At 38.5% G+C, this 17,563-nt stretch overlaps 1 protein-coding gene across 32 annotated transcripts in view; it reads left to right on the forward strand.

Moving 5' to 3' along the window:
* The window catches only part of rims2a (regulating synaptic membrane exocytosis 2a), a 1,351,795-nt gene that overhangs the window by 654,612 nt on the left and 679,620 nt on the right, over nucleotides 1–17,563 (forward strand). The window contains exon 1 of one of the 32 annotated variants that reach the window (XM_051936073.1): nucleotides 15,765–15,984. The exons of the other annotated variants lie outside the window; for them this stretch is intronic. Coding sequence (XP_051792033.1) covers nucleotides 15,926–15,984 — 59 coding nt within the window. The 5' untranslated portion in view covers nucleotides 15,765–15,925. Of the gene's footprint in view, nucleotides 1–15,764; nucleotides 15,985–17,563 lie in introns of those variants that run through there. 32 annotated transcript variants of the gene reach the window in all.

Below are 17,563 nucleotides of genomic sequence, written 5' to 3' on the forward strand. Positions count from 1 at the left end.
GATGCAGCCAGCAAAGAACAGGTGCTATATCCTCAAGGGGGCAGTGAGTCTGTCACTCTGATCCTTGAAACGTCTGACGTGAGAAGGTCCTTCAAAAAGGTCAATCCTCGCAAAGCTCCGTGACCAGATGGCATCCCAGGCCGTGCCCTCAGGGCGTGTGCTGACAGCTATAGGTGTGTTCACCAACATCTTCAATCTCTCCCTGAGGCAGTCAGTGGTCCCCACTTCCTTCAAGGCATCCACCATCATTCCTGTCCCAAAGAAACCAGTGGTCTCCTGTCTGAATGACTATCGCCCGGTTGCACTGACATTGGTCATTATGAAGTGCTTCGAGCAACTGGTCAAAGGTTACATCTGCTCCTCCCTCCCCGACACGCTGGATCCTCTCCAATTTGCTTACTGAGCAAACAGATCTACAGAGGATGCCATTGCGCTAACAATAAACACTGCCCTCACCCACCTGGAAAGAGGAAATACATATGTAAGAATGCTGTTCATAGATTACAGCTCGGCATTCAACACCATCATCCCCTCAAAACTCATCTTGAAGCTTGACGACCTTGGGTTGGGGACGGCCATCTGCAGATGGATTTTCTCTTTCTTCACAAACAGGCCCCAGGTGGTGAGAGTTGGCAAACACACGTCCTCATCACTCATTTTAAACACAGGAGGGCCGCAGGGCTGTGTGCTTAGCCCCTTCTTGTATTCCTTGTTTACACACGACTGTGTTGCAAAACACGGCATAAACACCATCATCAAGTTTGCAGACGACACAACCATCATAGGCCTAATCACTGACAATGATGAGACGGCCTACAGAGAGGAGGTACTGGCATTGAGTAATTGGTGCCTGGATAACAACTTGTCTCTTAACGTCAGCAAAACCAAGGAGATGATCGTGGACTATCGGAAACAGCAAGGCAGAGAACACCAGGCCATCTACATCAGCGGCGTAGAAGTTGAAAGGGTTAACAGCTTCAAGTTCCTCAGAGTAAACATCACCGAGGATCTCTTGTGGACCCTTCACATAGACACTGTGGTTAAGAAAGCTCGCCAGCGGCTCTACTTCCTGAGGAGGCTGAGGAAGTTTGGCATGAATGCCAACATCACCTCAAACTTTGACAGGAGTGTGGTCAAGAGTCTGCTGACGGGCTGCATTACCGTCTGGTATGGGAGCTGCTCTGCCAGCAGCCGGAAATCACTACAGAGAGTGGTGATGGCAGCAGAGCACATCACGGGCAAGAGTCTTCCTGCCATTGAAGACATTTACCTCCAAAGGTGCTTGCGTAAGACAAGCAGCATCATAAAGGACCACAGCCATCCAGCACGGCAGCTGTTCTCCTTGTTACCGTCTGGCAGATGATACAGGAGTCTGGCTGCTCGGACTACAAGACTTAAGAACAGTTTTTACCACCAGGCCATTCGACTCCTTAACATTAACCCCTGAACACTTACATACATTTACATTACACCTACATTGCATTACATCTACATTGCAATACTCACACACAAACTGTACCTGCACACACTCTGAATACTGACTGGAACATGCATCTGCACTTTATGGAATATGCATCTGTACTCATAAAACATTATCTGTGCAATAACTGTCATTTGTACTTGCTGCTCATTCAACTCATATTACTCTATAACTTCTTTTAAAACGTACATATTTTATTTTATATGGCTTGTCTATTTTTAACTTGTAATTTTTTTTTTAATTATTTTTTTTTTAGCTTTATAAGATCTAGGCTGAGTGACTTGTTTTTCTCATCATACACATTTCATTGTATGTTGACCCTGTGTTAACCTATATATGACAAATAAACCTAAACCTAAACCTAATCCAATTCAGGTTCAAATAGCTAGAATGAAATGAACATATGTGCCTGCAAATGGTATCACTTCATTGTAATTTACAGCTTAGCATTCAGAAACCATTGAAGCAACAAAGTCTGAAATAAATCAAGCTAAAAAACAAAAGTAATTAAGCAAAGAATGTAGACACTTAGTATTTTGTGCACTCATAGTTATGACAGCAAAAGAATCTTCTCAAGTTTCTAGACAATTAAAATATGCAATTTTGTATTAAATTCTGGCAATTGCTCTCTTCCATTTAAGAAATGTGTTTTAATAAAAGTTATAAACCTAAATTTAAATTATTTTTGAGACAAAAGTGCTGTTCTTTGGACGGCTTCTTACCTAGCAATGCATTTGCTTTAATACTGTGTTGTTCTCTGTACCCTTTAAGGTATCATTTTCGTAAATGTTTTGTGTCTTTAACTGTGTAGTGATTTGATTTAAAAGAAATTTATGTGCTTAGTTCTTTTAAAGGACTGTTATAAAAAAATAGGATGTCACATGATCATACAGCAACATAAAGACATACAGAATTTTGCCTGTGAGTGGGCATTAATTCAGTCCACCAAGGTTGTTGGATCAGCTAATAGCTTAGTTAGCCAAAATCTAATAAAATTTCCACAATGTTATACACAGTTTTTCTGTATGAATAAGAGTTTTCTCATTTCCTTTAAACTTTGCCTTAACCTACACTGATGTCCTTAACTGTTTAGATGACTTTATACCTTAAATTTTGCTGATTGCTTTGGAAATTTCAAAAGGCCAGGATTGTGTCCTATGTAATCATCTAGGTATACGATTAAATAAATTACATTTCTTAAGTGAATTAGAATAATGTATTCCCTTTAGTTAAAAAATTATTTGGCTTACTGTATATTCTCAGCAAATTTTCTATAGCTACTAGTTCTTGCATTGATAAGACTTGCTCATGGAACTGCAAATATGGAATCTCTAGAATGTTGCACAGTTTGATCAGAATGTTCAGTAGTTTCAAGAGTATAATGTTACAATTATCAACCTTTTTAATTGCATTGCATATAACCCAAGGACTGAACATTTTCTTGCAGGTCTTTGGAATGTATCCAATATTTATAATTATTCTTCTTTTCCTTGCATGGGATACTTTTCACTTATTTACACTTAACTGCATTTTTCATTTGCTTTCCATGAGTATCCAGGTTTTTCTGAATTATTTCTGTAACATCTTCTGTATGAGGTTCACTGTGTCCTTTGCCCAAACCGATGTGTCCATAATGTGTATTTTGCAATTTTGGGTTAGTCTTGGTTGTGTGCTGTGTTGGTCTGTTCTGTGAAACCTGTTTTTTCTTTCGATGTTTTCTTATTACACTGACAGTATTCTTCCCCCCTTTTTGTGTGTTGTCAGTGCATCATTGGTTTAGAACAGGTATACATTTCTAAAACATTTTATAAGAAAGAGTTGTCAGAAAGCATAGGATGAGGTCTAAGTGTCACTATACATTCAACAATACAGTTTTGCTTTAGTTTCACTTGCGCCAGAAACCAGTAGTATCACTATGCATTTAAGTGTGAAACATTTCTCTGATTCTAGTTGTAAATAGTGTTATGATTCAGGGGAGGCAATGAAAAGTTACTTTTGGTAAGGGATTATTCCAGCCTTGATCCCACTGCATACTGGGATAGGCTCCATATGTCTTGTGATCCTGCTCCGGATAAGCAGGACTGGAAGATCGATGGCTGGATGAATGGAAATGCCAAAATCTCAACTAGTTTTCCATAAGCATTGACAGCAACACACACCCTGAGTTTATTTTGTAGGACACAAAGTTAGCTTCCACAGATTTTCATGTTTCTGTAACCCCAATCATATGGCTATTGGTGATACATCTCACTTTGAGTCATGAACATTTGTGCCTAGTTGTCCAACACAAACATTAATCAAGTTTTAGTGGTTATTGTCCAGATAAATACATCACAATAACATGGGGAGATTGTTTTGGGCCTTTAGAGGGCCTAGTGCCATCTTTCTGACAATATTTTTTTAAGTTTTAGAATTAGCAATTTTATGAAAAAGTACAGTATATGATTTGTTAAACAGTTAAAAGGTTTAACAATTTTAAGACTACTTTTAAAAGATATTCCTTTTTTACATGTTGAATGTACTCTTAAAGCTCTTTAAAGTTAAAACAGAGTTTTAGTGCTGAATACTGTAAAAACTTGAGTTTATTTCAAAGATGTGGGTTATCAAATTAAACCAAAAGTTGTATTTTTTTTGTCTTGGCTTCTCAGCAACACCATTTCAAGCATCAATAATCAGGAAATGTTTCCAATTAAGTTTTTAAACAAATAGATTGGCTGCAGCATATTCTAAAACTTGTTGAGTGTCTTATAGTATGCTAATAAATTATTACAATCAAAATAATAATACTGATAACTCATAAATCTTGCAATTGACTGAAAGTGAAATGCTTTCTTAAATAAAACAGAAAAGCAATCAAAACATCCATTGGAATATATGCTGCTATTGGTTTGTGGTGATCCTCTAAAAACATATTGCAAAAATGAAAAAAGTTTGTTTTAAAGATATCACAGTGACTTTTTACTCTTAAGACTGGGTCTAGTGGATTTAGGATGCGTGCATATGAATAGGAAATGCTGTGTGTGCATCAGGCAGATTAACAGAGCACTTTGTTTTTTGTGCAAAGCAAAAACACCAACGTTTAATTAACATTTAAAGTGTAGATATGAAAACAGCAGTCCCTTAATGTTATACACTGGTTATTTTTAACGCAACAGTGAATTTAATATTGGCAATTCATGCAACTGAGTAATGAAAAGCATGTTAATGTGTCACTCATAGTTAATGTCATTCTGCAGCTTGTTCACTTTTGTCAGAGTTCCTCTTTGTTGCAGAAACATTGTTCAATCCCTTAAATACATAATGGTATCTCCCAAAGATCCAGTTGCCGTACCCACTACAGGGTGTAGTACAAGGTGAGTGTAGTAGGTGTACTCTAGGTCTTATAGTGCCATACTGCTTGTGTGGCTCTGCCATTAAAGAAATTAAATTAAAGAGCAAAGTACAACTCATAACTCATAAATGTGATCCAGCGGGAACCAAGTTGTTTCATGCAGACAAACATGGTATCAGCGGGAAAAAAAAAAATTATATTTTTTTCCTATGCATGTCTGCAAAACTCCATTTTTTAAAAACTTATTGCAGTAAAGTTTTTGAATAATAATGACATTATGGAAGGCAATCTGTCTTTTCCCAGCTTACAGAACTTTATGATGTAGTAAAAATTTCTAGCCGCAAAATATTGAGTATGTTTGAATCATAATTTTTTTTTATAGTTTATTATTAGTATTTATTTATTTTGTTCACAGTGCATCTGTAAAGCATGAAGTGCTTATGACTTGTGCAGTGGTCTTTGAAAGACACACGTGGGGGGGAAAAACAGCCAGCTCAACTCTTGAAAAACAGCTCTTCACAAAAAAAAAGGATTAATTGCGAGCACAAACTGATGTCATCCAGTAGTCTACATATGAAAAGCATATAAAATTCTATTAAAATTCCTATTGCTAAAACATATTAAATGCAGTCATTAATGAAAGCTTGTTTTTTATTCCACAGCTATGCTTTTTTTCTGCCAAGTTTTGATACATCAGGCAAACCTGGTACTCGTTAGAATCCAACCACTTAACTTTGATGGCTGAAAATGACATTTAAAGTATGAAGGCATATTTCATGCTATGTGAGGTGTCACTGAAATAAATAAATGAAGAAATAAATAAATACAGAAAATAATAAGCAACAAGACACATGTGTTCTTGACACATTTAATTATTTATACATACAGTAGATATTATGTTTTTATTTATTGTCACATTTCACATTGTATTTATTTATTTGCATATTTATTTTATTTTGTCCGAAATTTACCTCCACAGAAAATCGGCAGATTCCATACCTATTTTTTTTATATACATTAAGACACCATGAGTCCTCACTCACAGTAGCTTACAAGTGAAAGAACTGAATGGTATTTGTTATTATTTGTGGTATTTTATTTTCATTACTGGTGTAACAATGCAGATAGACTATTAATGTCTAAGTAGGAACAATAGTTTATTTATTATTTTAGTCTAAGAGGGGAATATACCCCAAGGTCAGCTTCCACTTATGTGTGACTGTAGCCCAGAGCCTTTACCGTGCAGCCACAGGCAAGTGTAGTTACACTATGCACTCATGTACAGTATGGTTAAGATTAAGGTTGTGGCACACCTATCAGACTCAAATAATGATGACTATAAAGTAATCAAAGTAATATCAAATGTACAGTCCAACGGACAGTACTCCTCCAAGGGGCAAATCAACTTTGTCTATATGTGGCTGCAGAGAAGAGGCTCTGGACTGCATTATACCCCTCTCTCAGCTCCAGCATGTTCAATACACAATGAGCTTTGTTCACACACAATCTGTTGTATGTGTCATTGTTTTGTAATGATTTTTGCATATTTTATGCAAGTCACATCTTGGCAATGCCACATTGACATTTATTTGCTATACTTTTGTATAAAACAATTTACAAATATTTGTAAAGAGTGTTTATCAGGGGAAAGATTAAATTAATAATACCTAACAAAAGTTTAAAGTATAGCATATGAAGCATAGACTATAGTTAGTTCCTTGGTTAAATAGATGAGTTTAAAAAAAAAAACATGCTGTGGACTGGAGCAAATATATAAGGACTGACTCGCAAAACTAACATAAACTGTGTTTTTTTTCTTTACAGCTGAAACAAAATGATATTATGCCGTGTTACTTTAGACAATATATGTTAAGTGAACAGTCAGCTATAGCGCAGACTGCGTTTATAGCTGCAAGTTGGCAAAGGTGACTAAAATGTGCACTGCTGAAAAGATGTTAAAAAGAGTGCTGTTATAATAGCAAAATTAAAATCGGAATATAGAAGTTATTTTCCATTGCGTTTAATGGGTAAATGTGTTTAATCCATGTTTGCATGTTAGGATGCTTAACACTAGAATCTGTAAAGCCTATGAAAATATTTGTAATGCTGGGCCACCTTAACTTTCATCGAACCTCCTCAGCATCTTTGTTTGGCAAATGAGTGAATCAGCACAATCAGCAAGCTGCCTGCTACCCCATCCCCCACTGAGGCAGATTGAAGTCAAGTCAGATTTAAAACTCTCACAGCTGACGTCTTTTTATCTGGGAGTTAAATGTCTGGAATTGTATTGGGTAAATAATATATTGTTATTTGGAATATACACATTTCATGTGTTTTCCATGTCTCTCCACCCCCAGCCACGTGCCACACATTTGTATCCATTCATAGTCTTCAATTTGATATGGTAGAACCTGCAAAGAAGATAACTTCACCTATATTCCTTACCCACACAGTAAGACCTAGTCCAAACTAACACATATAAATTTGAAAATGTATCTTTTTTCCATTTTGGCTTTCCATCCACACAAACATGGTATTTCTGAAGGAAGAAAAAACTAATTTTTGGGATAAAGCTTTCTAGAGTGTTGAAAACATTTGAAAACAATAGGTTTTTAATTTGTGAAACTGCATAGATTCAAGCATTAAAATGTGCATATGCCAGAAAAGATTTAAATTTGTAAAATCTGGTGCACGCACAGTTCTACGCAGTCTGTCTTTATAAACATGTAAGCGCCTTGAACCCTGCCTGGTTGACACCCTGAAATATCCATATTTGGACTTTGCTAATGAACCTCATACATATGCAAACACAATGCCGCAAACATTTATTATCTTGTCAGGTAGTCTCCCACCTGATGCATCCAGCCTCTGCCAATTGCGTTTGAGGAGTCCTATGGTGTACGGTTGAAAGTAAGTAAATTATTATGCAGGCTGAGTGGGGTTCCCAAACTTTTTCATATGACTGTAGTTCCAAAAGAATGGCTGTTGGAAGCCAGTCATTATCATGGGCAAAAAATGCTTTCAGTGCCAAAAAGCTTGTTCCCTTCCTATATGACCATTTGCATAGTCTTCAAGCAGTGCTAGACAAGCCATGCTCTGTCAAACCATTAGACCATGAGTAGGATATAGGGCATGGTATTTATAACTTTGTGTACACAAGTAGTGAATCACACCCGTGTTTTTACTGTGCATTTGTTTCGTAACCTTAGAAGTGAAAACAGGTAGTCAATATAAACAATGTTCTGTGGTGCAAATATGCAAAAGTCGACCTCTGTAAAGGGAATTAAAATAAAATGTATATGTCATATTCATCACCATTGCATATGGATGGTTCAAAGTTGCCATAGATATATGCAAGTTTTCCCTTGTTCTTTGATAAATACCCACTTTTGCATTGAAAGCTGCATATGCTCATTTCAATACTCTTTTTGTGCGTACAGGAGTTTTAGAACTCTGACTCCAGGTCTTGTGTAACAGTGTGGATGGGTAAAAGAGTGCTTTTTGTAAACTCTGACTTTATGATTGTCATTTGATCAGGCACTGACTTTAGTTTTGTTGTCATAATGCCTTGCTTAATGTTATTTTCTGTCCACGCTGGCCATCAGACCTTACTCCTTTTGTATGTTAACTAATGTTGTCTTTTTTTAATTTCTTATTTTGTCTTTTATTTTCTTTTCTTCATTATGTAAAGCACTTTGAGCTACTTTTTTGTATGAAAATGTGCTATATAAGTAAATGTTGTTGTTGTTGTCTGTACGAATGTAGGATGATAGGAAATGTTGAACACATAACTAAAACAGAAACTTTTCATGTTATAGTAATAATGACAAAATGTTGACATGAGATGTATAACGTGTGAGGACTGAAGTCCAAATATCAAATGAAACACTTTCACAAAAGGTATAACAAAACAAGTGTGCTTTTATTCAACAATATAACTGAAGAAAAAGAAATTATTCAGTTTACATGTTACTGTCAATGTGTAAAAACCGAAGCCCAAATATCAATCGAGACAAAATAGACATATCCGGTTGGCTAGTGCAGAGGTAAGAACTGCTGTCTCATAAGCAAGCTGCTGAGGGTTCGATCCCAGGTCTTCTGCACATTTACCATTTTGAATAGTGAGCTGCTATTATTATTATTGTTATATAATAAAAAGACACATTTGATCTGATTCTCTAACACCCAGTATAAATGTTTGCTACTTGTAAAAGGGATATAAGCAGACACAAAGACACTGGTAAATCTTGTCTTCTAGGTATCTTGTTGTCACTTGAATTATTTTATTCAGTTTTATTTTTTAATAAAAGCACACTTGTTTCATTATACCTTTGCAAAAGTGTTTATTTTATAGTCCAGTTACCACTTGAATGGCATCAAATGTATGTGTGCCTCACTCACTCAATCTCCCATGCATGAAAACATCATTATTTGAAAATGCTATGTCATTTGAACATGAGCTGCCATTTGAATATGTTTTTTTTTTTTTTTTTTTTGGATCTTGCCCAAACTCCACGTTATGGTGCCATGGTAATAAGAATGCAGAAAGACTTCTTTTTGGGGTGCATACACCATCAACATGGCAATGCCAGAGCTAAACAATAGCGTGGAGAATTGCTCACATACTGAAGTGACTTTAGCTGTAGGTGGAAGTTCCCATTGCACTTTATTTATGGTGCCATATGCAGAGTTGTTGTTGTGGTGCAGCAGTTTATTAGCCAGCGAAAGTGAAGTGAAGAAGTTGTCTGTTGTTACAGTTCTGCCTTTGTCTAGAAACAGCTCCATAAGCTTTATGACCACAGTCTCGGAAAGTCTTTTTCCCTTGGGATGACTGGGATCTTTTCTTAAATAAGGAGTGCATGATGAATGAAGAGAACGAGAGAGAGAAGAGGTTGGATGATGTGGAGATAGTGAATCAGGAAGTGCAACGATTAGCAAGGAGGAAGCAAGGACAGCTATGAAGAGGATGAAGAATGGAAAAACATTGGTACAGATGACATACCTGTGGAAGCATGGAGGTGTTTAGGAGAGATGGCAGTGGAGTTTTTAACCAGATTGTTTAATGGAATCTTGGAAAGTGAGAGGATTCCTGAGAGTGGAGAAGAAGTGTACTGGTGCCAATATTTAAGAATAAGGGGGATGTCAGGACTGTAGTAACTACAGGGGGATAAAATTGATGAGCCACAGCATGAAGTTATGGAAAGAGTAGTGGAAGCTAGATTAAGAAGTGAGGTGATGATTAGTGAGCAGCAGTATGGTTTCATGCCAAGAAAGAGCACCACAGATGCAATGTTTTGCTCTGAGGATGTTGATGGAGAAGTATAGAGAAGGCCAGAAGAAGTTGCTGTGTGGACCTGGAGAAAGCATATGACAAAGTGCCTCGAGAGGATGTTGTGTTATTGTATGAGGAAGTCGGGAGTTGCAGAGAAGTATGTAAGAGTTTATACAGGATATGTATGAGGGAAGTGTGATGGTGGTGAGGTCTGCAGTAGGAGTGACGGATGCATTCAAGGTGGAGGTGGGATTACATCAGGTATCGGCTCTAAGCCCTTTCTTATTTACAATGGTGATGGACAGGTTGACAGATGAGATTAGACAGGAGTCCCTGTGGACTATGATGTTTGCTGATGACACTGTGATCTGTAGCGAGAGTAGGGAGCAGGTTGAGGAGACCTTGGAGAGGTGGAGATAGGCTCTAGAGAGGAGAGGAATGAGGTCAGTAGGAACAAGACTGAATACATGTGTGTAAATGAGAGGGAGGTCAGTGGAATGGTGAGGATGCAAGGAGTAGAGTTGGCAAAGGTGGTATAGTTTAAATACTTGGGATCAACAGTACAGAGTAATGGGGATTGTGGAAGAGAGGGTGAAAAAGAGAGTGCAGGCAGGGTGAATGGGTGGAGAAGAGTGTCAAGAGTGATTAGTGACAGACGGATATCACCTAGAGTGAAAGGGAAGGTCTACAGGACGGTAAGTGAGACCAGCTATGTTATATGGGTTGGAGATGGTGGGACTTACCAGAAAGCAGGAGACAGGAGCTAGAGGTGCAGAGTTAAAGATGCTAAGATTTACATTGGGTGTGACGAGGATGAACAGGATTAGAAATGAGTACATTAGAGGGTCAGCTCAAGTTGGATGGTTGGGAGACAAAGTCAGAGAGGCGAGATTGTGTTGGTTTGGATGTGTGCAGAAGAGAGATGCTGAGTATATTAGGAGAAGAATGCTAAGGATAGAGCTGCCTGGCCAGAGAAAAAGAGGAAGGCCTAAGAGAAGGCTTATGGATGTGGTGAGAGAGGACATGCAGGTGATGGTTGTAACAGAACAAGATGCAGAGGACAGAAAGATATGGAAGAGGAGGATCGCTGTGGCAACCTCTAACTGGAGCAGCCGAAAGAAGAAGTAGAAGATTGCCCATATACTTTGTCTCCAATCTACCGTAATCCAAAACTTTATGCCAAATTGTCAGTCTTGGTTGAGATGTATTGCAAGAGAGGACAATGGACCTTGGTTGGAAACAGTTGCTCATCAACAGTAATATGTTGCCCTGGGTTGTAACTCAAAACACAGTTCTCAACAAAACATTGCCAGATGTTCAGAGATTACAACAAATCTGTTGTTCTTCACACGTCCCTGCACGTGTATCTTTGTTGTTAAATGCAAATGCCGAATGATTGTCCTGGATAAGTGCTCACGGGGCACTGTATCTTTGATTGCCTGTACAACAAATAGTTCTGAGCAGGCATCAACCACAGCACAAGCTGTGGTCATCACTGCTCTTGTATAAAAAGAATGGAGATAAATGTCATCAACTCAGAAAGGGAGAGGCAAGTTTGTTGTACCACATGAGTAATGACTGAGAGAATAAAAGTGAATAAAAAAAAAAGTTACAGACTCAAATCAAATGTAAGTTTTTATTACGAGGGATGTTTTTTAAACACACTTTTTTAAACTCTATTTATTAAGAATTTCAAAAACAAATTACATCACTTTTCTACATAGTCACTTTTGTTTGCAATGCAATTTTCCGACCGTCGTACCAACTTTTTAATGCCCAATTACTACTCCTTCCTGTCTTCACTGTTTCCAACAAAAAACATAAAATTGTGGAAACTTTTTGAACGTCCCTCATATATAATAGTAATAACAGTAATAGCTGCTCACTACTCAAAATGGTGAATGTGTGGAAGACCCAGGATTGAACCCTTAACCTCTTGACTTCAAGATAGCTGTTCTTACCCTTGCACCAGCCAAGCGGGTATGTCTACGTTGTGTCGATTGATATTTGGGCTTCGGTTATTACACATTGACAGCATCATGTAAATTGAATAATTTATTTTTCTTCAGTTATATACTTAAATAAAAGCGCACTTGTTTTATTATACCTTTTGTGAAAGTTTTTATTTGATATTTGGACTTCAGTCTCCATACATTATACACTTCGCATCAGCATTTTGTCATTATAATGTAAATAAAAAAAGTTTCTGTTTTAGTTATGTGTTCATTATTTCTTGCCACGCATTTCCCTGTCATTCTACATTTATGCAGATCGTTGTAGACAAGAAACATACATGAAATGTATGCATTGCAAATTAATGATATATTATTTATCCTATACAGTAATCCCTCCTCCATCGCGGGGGTTGCATTCCAGAGCCACCCGCGAAATAAGAAAATCCGCGAAGTAGAAACCATATGTTATATGGTTATTTTTATATTGTCATGCTTGGGTCACAGATTTGCGCAGAAACACAGGAGGTTGTAGAGAGACAGGAACGTTATTCAAACACTGCAAACAAACATTTGTCTCTTTTTCAAAAGTTTAAACTGTGCTCCATGACAAGACAGAGATGACAGTTCTGTCTCACAATTAAAAGAATGCAAACATATCTTTCTCTTCAAAGGAGTGCATGTCAGGAGCACAGAATGTCACATAGATAGAGAAAACAATCTCTAGCAAACAAATCAATAGGGCTGTTTTGCTTTTAAGTATGCGAAGCACCGCGGCACAAAGCTGTTGAAGGCGCAACTCGCACCCCCTCCGTCAGGAGCAGGGAGAGGAGAGAGAGAGAGAGAGAGAGAGACAGAGTTTGTTTTTCAGTCAATAATCAATACGTGCCCTTCGAGCTTTTAAGTATGCGAAGCACTGTGCGGCATGTCGTTTCAGGAAGCAGCTGCACAAAAGATAGCAACGTGAAGATAATCTTTCAGCATTTTTAGACGAGCGTCCGTATCGTCTAGGTGTGCGAACAGCCCCCCTGCTCAATCCCCATACGTCAGGATCACAGATAGTCAGCGCAAGAGAGAGGGATTGCCGCCACGACAGGCACCGACCACCTTACGGCCACAGCTCCGGTCAGCTGCCTCAACAATAGAGGCACGGAACATGGCCCATTCGGACTCAATGTCCCCCACCTCCCTCGGGATGTGGTCGAAGTTCTGCCGGAGGTGGGAGTTGAAGCTACTTCTGACAGGGGGCTCTGCCAGACGTTCCCAGCAGACCCTCACAACACGTTTGGGCCCTACCACGCCTGACCGGCATCCTCCCCCACCATCGAAGCCAACTCACCACCAGGTGGTGATCAGTTGACAGCTCCGCCCCTCTCTTCACCCGAGTGTCCAAGACATATGGCCGCAAGGTCCGACGACACGACCATAAAGTCGATCATCGAACTGAGGCCTAGGGTGTCCTGGTGCCAAGTGCACATATGAACACCCCTATGCTTGAACATGGTGTTCGTTATGGATAATCCGTGACGAGCACAGAAGTCCAATAACAAAACACCGCTCGGGTTCAGATCGGGGGGGCCAGTTCCTCCCAATCACGCCCTTCCAGGTCTCACTGTCATTGCCCACGTTAGCATTGAAGTCTCCAGCAGAACGAGGGAGTCCCCAGAAGGTATGCCCTCTAGCACCCCCTCCAGGACTCCAAAAAGGGTGGGTACTCCGAACTCCTGTTTTTATTTTGGTTTTATTTTGCCTTGCTTTTTTGTCTGCTAATTTAATTTCTCACTATTTAGATTGTAAAATAACTTCCAGCAGCCTTCCACTATACTTTTTTTTTTATTGCCTTATACAATTTCTTGTATTAGGAACTATTGTTTTTCACATACCCCTTGGAGTCAGAGCACAGGGTCAGGCATTGTACAGCACCCCTGGAGCAATTATAGGTTAAGGGCTTTGCTCAAGTGTCCAACGGAGTGGGATCTCTTTTGGCAGTAATAGGATTCGAAGTGGCAACCTTCCGGATACTAAATGTACGTCTTGCCTGAAGAAAGGGCCAGAGTTGCCTAGAAAGCTTGCATATTGTAATCTTTATAGCTAGCCAATAAAAGGTGTAATTAGAAATGTTCATTTGTTGTTATTATGTTAATGTTTTAGATTACACACTGTGATAGATGTCCGGGGACATTGCCCCACCGGGATGCCGGGAGACGGGAAGGACCGGGAGAGGGGCAGTATTTTACCCGGTGTCATGCTTGGGTCACAGATTTGCATAGAAACACAGGAGGTTGTAGAGACAGGAACTTTATTCAAACACTGCAAACAAACACATGTCTCTTTTTCAAAAGTTTAAACATGCTCCTTGACAAGACGGAGATGACAGTTGCGTCTCACAATTAAAAGAATGCAAACATATCTTCCTCTTCAAAGGAGTGCGCGTTAGGAGCAGGGAAAGTCAGAGAGAGAGAGAGAGAGAAAAGCAAACAATCAAAAACTGACAGGTGCTATTCGGACTTTTAAGTATGCGAAGAAGCACGCGGATCATGCGATAGATCGGCCGCAAGTAAGCCCAGCAAGCAAGGGAGCAATGTGAAGGTAGTCTTTCAGCGTTTTTTACCCTGTAGGGATGCGATCAGCCCCCCAGCTCACACTGGAACATGAGAGAGCGGCCTTCCTGGGTTGCATAGTTGGCCACGGAGCTGGGACACTAAACCTTGTGGGAGGACGTGGCCACCGCCTGGGGGCGTCTGGATAGCTCCAGAACAGTGGTCGACAGCACTTCCGCCACAACAGGAAGTGCTGTCAGAAGAGGAGCTGAATCTGCATGCAGCACTTCTGCCACACCCAGAAGTGCTGCCGGATGCTAATCAAACTTCCGGGTGCTGTATAAAGGAGGCCACCGCACTCCACTCTAGACGAGAGTCGGGAGGGAGAAGACAGGAGCCTGAGTTAGGAGGAGGAGGTGGCTGGAGAAAAGAAAGAGAGTAAGAGAGAGAAAGAATGAGACTGAGTTGGCTGTTTTGGCACTGTGTAAAATAAACGGGTAATTTTCGGGACATTCGGTGTCTGTCTGTCTGTGGTCGGGCAGGTTTCTCACAGCACTTATTCAATAACTGTTATGACTGTTATATAATTAATATGAATAAATTATTATGTTTGCTGCTATATTAAAATAAGGGAAGGTACATGTTTGTATCATATTGTTGAGTAATTGCACAGCTTCTTAGTTAAATTTCAAAAGAAAGATATAAAACAATAATGAGTTAAAAGGTACAAAAGTATTCAGGTAGTTAAAACAGTGCAGTCTACAATGCATCATGCAGTATGTAGTATAGAATCCTTTGTATTGTGCAGTTCAGAAATGTATGTGTAATGTGAAATTGCAAATCACTTTAATCTTCTTTGAATCATATTCTATTTTCATCCATCTATTTATTCTGAATTCAAAAGAAGGTAATATTAGTACTAGGATAATTACTTCTTGATTCATAGGTACATTAATTTGGGACAAATCTCTGAGCCTGCATTTAGTGGACAGCAACTGCTAGGCAGTAATCAGCTAAGTACAATAATCCTCCTTGCAGGGTGAAATCCTACTTGACCTCCAGCTATATACAGCCCATGATAACAGTATTATACTATAACACCCTGTCATGTTCCCAACAGCCCTTGTTGCAGGTCACCAATCCAGGGACTTTAGGCTAGAAGAGCACCTATCAGTGTATAGTACGCGAAGGGTGAAATGCTTCAGGAAGCGGGTATAAAAAATATTGTCTGAAACAGCTAAATCTAAAAGGCATTTAGAAGTTATGTGCATTATAAGAGAGAGTGTTTGGAAGTGACATTACTGAGGTCAGGAGGGATTTAGAGGAAAGTACTTGCCAGCAAAGGATTTGATGCATTCTCCTCGAGTAGATGGTTTTGACTTCCCAGATGTGCAATGGCTGATAGAGAGGTAAATAAAATTTGCTGAACACTGTTTGAAGAGATAAAAATAGAGCAGAGTAATAACCTTTTCAATGGCTCTGAAAGCATTTTCATATAAATCTTTGCTGGGAAAGATTGACTAAGCTGTTTTATTTTTACTGTAAAAATACACTTTCTTGTGTTAATTTTTCATGCTGTTAGATTTGATGTACATGTGTGTATTAACATGTGAAAGGCAGAACAAGAACTGTTTATAGAGGTCATTTATTTTTGCTTTTCCTTTTTATGTGCAGAGTATTGATGACAGAATAAAATGTTGTGAAAAGGCTTAGATAAATGCTTTTACTTAATTAACATTATTTTACAGGACTAATATAGAACGCCATGTATATTATCCAGATGTTAAGCTCTTTAACGCCATAAACAACTAATAAGAACCTGACATCAGTATTAGCCTTCGATTTGCTGTCATCTTGAAATAAAGTTGTTTAATTTGAAATGTGAATCAATTATATTATGTGCTTCCAAAATATTACTAGTGCATTGGAACTTTTTCCTAAAGTGAATATTTTACTACAGGGTAATGGCTAACTGGCACCTGTCTAAGGATCTTTGTGTGTTATACAGAAACTACCATTGGATAGGATGCCATTCCATTAAAAGTAAAGCAAGCAGTAAATATTTATTCATAAACAGATACTGATGCAATTAAGTGTTTTGATGCAGTAATTTGCACTCAGATGTATGTGAATGACAGATCTGTGATGTAAAGGGTGAAAAGAGCAGTTTTAAAAAGTCACATCACAGACTATATGAGAAGGTCAATTTTCAAATGAATGTAAGACAATGCTAAAAACAGAGATTGTGAATAAAAATATTTTGGTGCCTAAATTTCCTACATTTGCAGTTACAGAGGTAACTCAAAATAGTGAAAGAACAAGTTATACTTCTCCTTGTGGTAAAACTCAATGACCCCTCGACTGGTATTTTATAATCAGGCCCCCACTAACAACTAACTGAATAGACTTGACATAGTTCATGCTGGGAAATGGAGTCTAGTCCTTAATACTGTTTGTATGTGTACTGGTTAAAGTAAGGTTATTTGTTTTATCTTATTAATCAATGTCTTATTAGCACACATCATTACTCACATTAGTTTTTTAGCAATATGGTGATGGAATGATTAGCACTTCCATATCAGCTCCATGGGAGTTTTTACATTATCTTCGCTTATGCAAGAGTTGTTTCTCCATGGTATTCAAATATACTTCTCTTTCCAGAGGTATGTGTGTTAGATGTATTGGTAGCTCTAAATTGATCCCATGTTACTGAATCTGTGTGCATGAATATTCTCTGCAGTTGACTACTTAGTATAGTGAACTTGTTTGTCTCTATACTGTGGATTCAGAAAATAATCAAACCCCTTCACAATTTTTGTCCATTATTCTGCATTCAATGACCAATAATAACAAAGTGCAAACATGTTTTCAGAAAGGTTTGCAAATTTACTAAAAATCAAAAACTGAAATCTCTCATTTATATAAGTATTCAGAAACTGGGTGTATCCTTTTCACTTTAATTATCCTTGACATGTGTCTAGATGGAGT

This window comes from Erpetoichthys calabaricus, chromosome 13, assembly GCF_900747795.2.
Source record: "Erpetoichthys calabaricus chromosome 13, fErpCal1.3, whole genome shotgun sequence".
NCBI lineage: Eukaryota > Metazoa > Chordata > Cladistia > Polypteriformes > Polypteridae > Erpetoichthys > Erpetoichthys calabaricus.